The sequence below is a fragment of the Nicotiana tabacum genome, chromosome 4 (assembly GCF_000715075.1).
Source record: "Nicotiana tabacum cultivar K326 chromosome 4, ASM71507v2, whole genome shotgun sequence".
In the NCBI taxonomy this organism is placed as follows: Eukaryota; Viridiplantae; Streptophyta; class Magnoliopsida; order Solanales; family Solanaceae; genus Nicotiana; species Nicotiana tabacum.
In genome coordinates, this window is record NC_134083.1 from 117,670,082 (window position 1) to 117,679,045 (window position 8,964).

An 8,964-nucleotide genomic window follows, 5' to 3' on the forward strand; every position below is an offset into this window, starting at 1 on the left:
ATAACTCTGATTTACAAAATTTAGTACTAACTTTGCAGAAATATATGAAAGAGCAAAACGAACGCATCGAACAAATACCTGGTGTACCACCTGTGATTAAGGGAGTGGATATCGATAAATATTCACAACAACCTTAGAAGCCAAGCGCGGCCCCACTACCCATTCTTAAGAAGGTCAAAATGCCTGACATCCCAAAATATGATGGAACAACTGACCCACGAGATCACATAACTGCATTCACAACAGTCATAAAAGGTAATGATTTGACCAAACAAGAGATTGAGTCAGTTTTGGTAAAAAAAATCTAGAGAAACAATCACGAAAAGGGCATTAATATGGTATTCTCTTTTACCTGAAAATTCTATTGTTGTAAAATGAGTTTTGATTGACCCAAGTAGCTCCGTGAATATTATTCTTCTAAGAGTGGTGAATGAAATGCAAATTGGCGACAAGATGGTACCAAAAGCACGGTCCTTTTCTAGATTCGATAATTCAATCGTTATTATGAAAGGGGAGATAGTGCTAACCATATTTGCAGAAGGAGTTATCAAGGATACGAAATTCCAAGTAATAGACACTGACATGGCTTATAATGTGATTCTTGGGAGACCATGGATTCATGACATGGATGTCGTACCGTCTATATTGCATCAAATTATTAAGTTTCCTTCGAAGTGGGGAATTCAACAAATCCGAGGAGATCAACAAGTTTCTAAGAATATCAATTCAGTGGCGGGTTCATACACAGCAAGCAAAGATACGAACGAGAATCTCGTTGAAGACGCGGTAAATCATATCTCATATGAAAGTGCTTCAAGGCAAATAGATGTAGATTCGAGACCGGATGTCATTCAAGAACCAGAGGAGAATGAAAACATCAAAACAATAATTGAAGAACTCGAAGCTGTTGTACTATTCGAACAATGGACAGACCAAAAAGTTTATATTGGAGCGAAGCTGAGCCCATAAATGAGAGGTAAGTTAGTTGAATTTTTAAAAGCTGACACAGATTGTTTTGCCTGGTCGCATTCATATATGACAGGTATACCTCCGGAGGTGATGACCCACAAACTGAATGAAGATCCATCGTACCTACCCGTCAAGCAAAAGAAGAGGAAGCAAGGCTCTTTCAAGAATCAAGTGATTCAGGATGAGGTACAAAAACTCGTAAAACTCGGTTCAATACAGGAGGTAAAATACCCGAACAGGTTAGCTAATACTATGGTAGTTCCAAAAAGAATGGAAAATTGCGGGTTTGCGTGGATTATACTGATTTAAATAAAGCTTGCCCAAAAGATTCATTCCCTTTACCACATATAGATCAATTGATTGATTCTACCGCAGGTCATGAGCTGTTGAGTTTTTTAGATGCATATTCAGGTTATAATCAAATAAAGATGGATCCCCTAGATGAGGAAAAAACTCAGTTTATTACAGACCCCTTATTGTTACAAAGTTATGCCTTTTGGTTTGAAAAACGCTGGAGCCACGTATCAAAGATTGGTGACCAAGATGTTTCGAGAACACCTGGGAAAGACTATGGAAGTCTATATCGATGATATGCTAGTCAAATCTGCACAAGTAGGAGATCACTTTCAACACCTTTCAAGCACCTTCGAAATTCTCCGCATATATAATATGAAATTAAATCCAGAAAAATGTGCCTTCGACGTGGCTTCAGGTAAGTTTTTAGGTTTTCTTGTATCTAACAGAGGTATTGAAGTAAACCCTGCACAGATCAAAGTCATTGAAGAAATTCCAAACAAACTCACAGCAAAAAAGAGGTACAAAGGCTGACAGGAAGAATAGCAGCTTTGGGAAGATTTATTTCCAAATCTTCGGAGAAAAGTTTTAAATTCTTTTCAATATTAAAAAAGCAAAGTCAATTTGAGTGTATTGATGAATGTCAACAAGCCCTCAAAAATTTAAAAGCATATTTGTCAAATACATCCCTGCTGGCTAAACCAAAGGATGGAGAGAGGTTACTCGTCTATCTCGCAGTATCAGAAATGGCGGTAAGTGCAGTTTTAGTACGAGAAGATAAAGGTAAACAATTTCTAATTTATTATGTTAGTAAATCTTTGTTAGATGCTGAGACTCGATATCCTCACTTAGAAAAACTTGCTCTAGCATTAGTTATGGCATGTAGAAAGTTGAGACCTTATTTTCAGTGTCATCCTATTTCCGTAGTAACTGCTTACCCTCTAAGGAATATACTACATAAACAAGAATTATCTGGAAGGTTAGCTAAATGGCTATAGAACTCAACGAATATGATATTATGTACCAACCTAGAACTGTAATAAAATCACAAAATTTAGCAGATTTTGTAGCGGATTTCAGCAGAGAAATAGTTCCTGAAGCAGAAAAGGAACTACAGGTATTCACCGGATCTAATCAAGGTACATGGACTCTATTTTCTGATGGCTCCTCAAATATTAAAGTAGCAGGTTTAGGTATTATTTTAATCCTACCTTCGGGAGAAAGTATAAGACAAGCAATAAAATGTTATCCCATTACTAACAATGAAGCAAAGTACGAAGTTGTGATTGCAGGTTTAGAACTGGCACGAGAACTGGCTATAGAGCAAATCGTAATTAAAAGTGATTCTCAGCTGGTAGTTAACCAGATGCAGAGGACTTATATAGCTAGAGAGGCACGAATGCAGCAATATTTGGAAAAGGCACGAGAATTGATAAGACAATTTCAATCATAGAAAATTGTGCAAATACCCAGGGAGGAGAATGCGGAAGCAGATGCATTAGCGAATCTCGCATCAGTTGCGGAAATAACAAATGCAGAAAATGCTATCGTAATACATTTGTTTCATTCAACACTGTGATAACTAGGGATTTTAGCCTATTATTTGCTTTCTTTTGCTTAGGTTTTGGGTCACAAATGCGTAAAGGTATTTTCGAAAACTAACTTAATGTGCTTGCTTGCAGGGTTTGGTCAAAATGAGGCAAAGAAGCCATAATCAACTCAAGAAGGAGTCAAACTTGCACAAGTCCAAGGCTGGGACTGGAGCACTGAGAGCGGCAGAAAAGCGCAACCGCATAAGGACCACCGCTGAGGCGGCCACTATTACACGGTCCGCAAAAGTAGATTCAGAGAAGCTATTTTCAGTACTAAAAGTCACCGCTGACCGCGTTGGAAAAGCGCGGCCGCAAAATCGTTGGCGCGGCCATGAGGGGATTTTCGTTGAAAGCGTGGTTCGAGTTTCAGAGACTCTACAGTTTGGGCTCAAAGGAAGAACGCGGCCCGTGTCCAAATTACGCGGGCGCAAATTACTCTTACGCGCACGTGGTCACAATTCCGCTAAGAGCGTGGTTTGAAGTTCAGAGACCCTTCAAGTTGAGCTTAACAGAAGAACGCGGTTCACGTCCAAAATACGCGGCCGCGATGGAAGCTTACGCGGACGCGGCTGAAATTATGCGGTCCGCGAAACCAAGTCCAACCCAAGCCTAGAATTGAAGAAACGCGGACCGCGCTCACTTTTACGCGGCCGCGAAAGCTCAAGCGCGGACACGGTCAGAATTACTCGTCCGTGAATTCTCCGCAGGGGCATTTTTGTCCGAAATTTTCAACTGTGTATAAATAGATCCTTTTAGCAACTTTAGGTTAAGTTTTGTTTTAGAGAGCACGTGAACAACTGGGTTTTACCCTTTTGAGTAATTTTAGAGTTGATTTATCTTCAATCTTTAGATTTTCATCTTGCATTTGAATATTATGGCTTATATTTTATCTCTATCTTTGATTTTTGCTATAATTATGAGTAGCTAGACCCCATAGCTAGGGTTGTGACCCAACCCTAGTATGGGTATTTAATGGGTCTTGAATTTTAGGGCTTAATTGTTTATTCATGCTTTAATTGTAGAATTAGTTGTTGCAAATACTGATTCATGCCTTTATGACTTAGACTCTTCTTGAGAAAGAGGGTCTAAGTCTAGGAAAATTAGGCTAACAAGGAATTGGGGTAAATTCAAGAGATTGATAGCCCAATTAAAGGGTTAAACCTAGAGATAGTAATACCCGACTTGAGCCAATTTCACTTGCATTGGATGAACACTCATTTGGGCTTGAGAAAGCCAAATCGGGCAAAGTCACTCAAACTACCGAGAGGTATAGAGTGAGTATTTATGTGTGATGGTTATATCACGACCGCAATCATAACAAGCTTGTCCTAGATTATTGATACCCATTAGATACTCACCTAGGCGGAAGTCACTTCCCTAGTGCCTTTTATAACTTGAAAACTTTCACAAAAATATTGTACTTAGATTACTCTTTAGCATTCAATAGTATCAAACTTAGAATAGAATCAATCACAACTATGGTTATAAGTGCAATTAGAAACAACACGCATATCTAGATTAGTTAGAAATCCAACTCCAAACCAAATTAACTCCTTGTGGAAATCGATCCCGACCTCATCGGATAAAACTGCATCGACCACTCCTCGCTATTTTATAGTGGTGTAGGGTTGGAACCGATCACTTTTTGGCGTCGTTGCCGAGGAGTTAGACGGTTTTGGCTATCTATCTAACTAGTTGTGTGTCTTGTTTTTCTTTCCTTATGTTTTACTAACTTTTGTGTGTTAATCGCTTTAGGTACAAAATGGCTAATAATGATCCTCTCGGCAATGTTCTCCCGGGGGGGGAGGTAGATGACAATGGTGAGGATGAGGTTCATCTATTACCTTAAGCCCAAAGAAGAGTCCGCCAGGCCAATGACAACATTCCAGACCCTCCCCCACCTCTTCCAAGGGCAGCACACCGGGTGCTTCCCAATGAAGGTTACGCAAGTGCAATTGTCCCACCCCAAATATGGGCGGGCAATTTCCAGATTACAAATGTCATGTTGACCTTATTGGAGCATAGAGGGTTCTTCACTGGCGCTCCCCATCAGAATGCATATAAACATCTAAAGGATTTTGTAGACATATGCTGGGGGAGCAAACAGACGAACATGTCGGAGGATGCGCTAAGATTGAGACTTTTCCCTTTTTCACTTAGAAGGAAAGCTTTGGACTGGATCGAGAGGCTCCCCAACCATTCCATCACCACGTGGGATGAGTTGGCTGAAAAGTTTATAGCCAAGTTTTTCTCACCAGGACATATGGCGGCATTGAGGGATGAGATCTTAGCCATTAAACAGGAACCTAATGAACCCCTACATAAAATCTGAGAGCGGTATAGAACTATGGTCAAGGAATGCCCCCAAAATGACATGACTGAAGCAATGATCTAACAGACATTCTATAGGGGTATAAACACGACCAACCAGTGTGTGGTGAACCAGCTAGCAGGGGGTAATTTTATGAAGATGCCTTATGCCGAGGCTTGTGATATACTTGATGAGATGGCTGACACTTAGCTTGGCAAAGTCGGGCAAATGTTCCTCAGGAGGACCCTAATGTTATCAATCTTCATAAGAAACTTCAAGACCACGGACAAGCCATAACTGAGTTGACAACTACTATGAATCAATTAGCAAAGTCCCAACCTTAGCAAGTTCAGGGAACAAAGCAAGTCAATGCCATGGAAGGGGTTAATCTATTGGTCAACAAGAGGAGACAGCGTGGTCAACAAGTGCAAAACAATCAAGATCAATATGAGCAAAGTGGAAGTGGCTACAACCAAGATGATTCTTATGATGACCAAAGTGAGGAAGTTTTATATGCCAACAACTACCAAGGACAACGGAGCAATGCTCCAAATCAACAATGGAGATCGCAAGGGAACAATCAAAACTGGGGCAACCAAGGCCAAGGAAATTGGAACAATGGCAATAACAACAACTCGAACAATTGGGGGAACAACAACCAAAACTGGGGGAATCAAGGAAACAACAATAGTAATTGGAATGGCAACAATAACAACAATTAGGGAGGAAATGGAAATCGGGGGTTGGGCTTTCAAAGGCCCCCGATGTATCAACAACCCAACAATCCTCCTCCATATTTGTCTCAAGGGAAAAGTTCTTCAAACAATGAAATGGGGTGGATAGAGAGTATGTTCAAACAAATGATGGAAAGGAATACCGATTCCGATGCTCAAATAGCCTCCTACACTACTTCTATCCGCAACTTAGAAGTACAAATGGGTCAAATTTCTCAAGTATTGAACACTCGCCTTAAGGGGGCTCTACCAAATGACATGGTAGTAAACCTGAAGGGTGGGAACAATACAGGCCATGCTATGGCAGTGACCACAAGGAGCGGTAGAGGTGGAGAAGCTAGTACCTCTAATCAAAAGAAAGTTGTGAGTGACGATATTGTGTTGCAAAATGATGATGATCCAATAATTGCTGAGCAAGTGAATGATGAGAATTTGAATGATGAAGTGAGGATCGATATTCATGACAACAAGAAGGAGACACAAAATGAAGTGAACCTGTCTAGGGAACACGTGATAGACATACCGGAAACGGTAGTGCCGAAAGCCAAGGCTCCTTTGCCAAGGCCTCCTCCACCTTATCCTCAAAAACTTGCAAAGCAAAAGAATGAAAACCAATTCAAGAAGTTTATTGAGATGATGAAAAGCTTGTCAATCAATGTGCCCTTGGTGGAAGCTCTTGAGCAAATGCCAGGATAAGCCAAGTTTATGAAGGACTTGGTAACTAAAAAGAGATCTATGGATTGTGAGACCATCATAATGATTCATCAAGTGAGTGCCATAGTGCATTCGATGTCTCCAAAGTTTGAAGATCCCGGCGCCTTTACAATTCCTTGCACCATTGGGAGTGCCGATTTTGCAAAAGCCTTGTGTGATTTGGGAGCAAATATTAATGTGATGCCATACTCCGTATTCAAGACATTGGGTATTGGACAACCTAGAGCTACTTCAATGAGATTGCAAATGGCGGATAGAATAATAAAGAGGCCGCTTGGTATTATTGATGATGTTCTTGTCCGGGTCGATAAGTTTATTTTGCCCGCTGATTTTGTGATTCTCGACTGCGAAGTCGACTATGAGGTGCCTATAATATTGGGGAGGCCTTTCCTAGTAATAGGGAAGGCATTGGTGGATGTGGAAGCAAGGGAGCTCACCTTCCGGGTGGGCGATGAAAAAGTTGTATTCCACATGTGCAAATCAATTAGGCAACCGAATAGTAATGAAGTTTGCTCTTTTGTGGATCTTGTGACGGAGGCGATAGTGGATGACACGAGTGCCATGATCAATGTGGAAGACCATATGGAAGCTGTGTTGTTAAACCATGAGGATGATGAAAGGGATGGCTTGGTTTAATGTGCAAATTCCTTGCAAGGAATGGGATCCTACTCATATGGGCCATGTAAACTTTCCTTGGACTTGGAAAACCGGAAGACTCCACCAACAAAGCCCTCAATCGAGGAGCCACCAACATTGGAGTTGAAGCCTCTACCTTCACACCTCAGGTATGAATTCTTAGGCCCTTCTTCTATATTATGTGTTATTCTTTCTGCTTGCTTAACCAAAGTGCAGGTAAATTCCACCCTTGAGGTGCTTCAAATAAGGAAAAAGGCAACTGGATGGACTTTGGCTGACATTCGGGGCATAAGCCCCGCCTTTTGCATGCATAAAATTATACTTGATGATAATGCCAATTCCTCCGTGGAACATCAAAGAAGGTTGAACGAGGCTATGCAAGAGGTCGTCAAGAAGGAAATTATCAAATGGCTTGATGCAGGGGTTGTGTATCCTATTTCGGATAGTGCATGGACTTCACCAGTGCAATGTGCGCTGAAAAAAGGGGGTATGACCGTTGTGACAAATGAGAAAAATGAGTTGATCCCAACTAGGACCATGACCGGATGGAGGGTATACATGGATTACCGAAAGTTGAACAAAGTGACACGAAAAGATCATTTTCCATTGCCCTTTCTTGATCAAATGTTGGACAGACTTGCCGGGCGTGCCTACTATTGCTTTTTGGATGGGTACTCCGGGTACAACTAGATTCTCATAGCCCCGAAAGACCAAGAGAAAACTACCTTCACATGCCCGTATGGAACATATGCATTCTCACGGATGCCGTTTGGTTTGTGTAATGCACCCGCGACCTTTCAGCGGTACATGATGGCAATATTTACGGACATGGTGGAGGACTTCCTCAAAGTGTTTATGGATGATTTTAGTGTTGTTGGGGACTCATTTGATGAATGCTTGGAAAATCTTGACAAAGCACTAGCCCGATGTGAAGAGACCAACCTAGTGCTCAATTGGAAAAAAAATGCCACTTTATGGGCGAGGAGGGCATTGTCCTCGGCCATAAGATCTCAATGAATGGAATCGAAGTGGACAAGGCGAGGATTGAAGTGATTTCAAAGCTACCTCCTCCTACTTCCGTCAAGGGAGTTAGGAGCTTTCTTGGGCACGCGGGGTTCTACCGAAGGTTCATCAAAGATTTCTCCAAAGTGGTGAACTGTCACGACCCAAACTAACCCCTGTCGTGTTGGCGCCTATCGTGGAACTAGGCAAGCCGACTCGTTTCCAAACAAAACCGATATTTTCATTTCAAAGATAATTTTAATACTATTTAACTTAAAAACCTTCATTTAAGGAGTTCAAATCAAAGAAAACAAAAGTGCGGAAAGAAAAGTCCGACATCGGGGTGTCACTAGTCATGAGCATCTACTACAAACTATGACATCGGGGTGTCACTAGTCATGAGCATCTACTACAAACTATCTAACAATATCAAGACTAACTCAGCCTGGAAAATAACTAAATACAACCAGAGGAAGATAAGAGGGAGAAGAGCAGGGGTTGCGATCGCCAAACAGCTACCTTGCTATCTCCAAGAAAATCTGCAACCAGAACAATCAATAGCCGCTACCGTATCCAGCCACACCTGAATCTGCACACAAGGTGCAGGGAGTAACGTGAGTATGCCAACTCAATAAGTAATAACAATAAATAAAGACTGAGCAGTAGTGACGAGCAATAAAGCATATAACGTTCATATCAGGAAATCTCAGTA

General features: G+C 41.3%; 1 protein-coding gene across 1 annotated transcript; it reads left to right on the forward strand.

Annotated features, from left to right (window-relative positions):
• The first annotated feature begins 2,251 nt into the window (after positions 1–2,251).
• Positions 2,252–2,716, forward strand: LOC142180088 (uncharacterized). The gene has a single exon (XM_075251010.1). It carries the CDS (start codon positions 2,252–2,254, stop codon positions 2,714–2,716), a length of 465 nt encoding a protein of 154 aa, XP_075107111.1.
• Positions 2,717–8,964: the final 6,248 nt, after the last annotated feature.

Coding starts and splice junctions, on each gene's coding strand:
- LOC142180088 (XM_075251010.1), top strand. CDS start 2,252: ATGGCTATAGAACTCAACGAATATGATATTATGTACCAACCTAGAACT.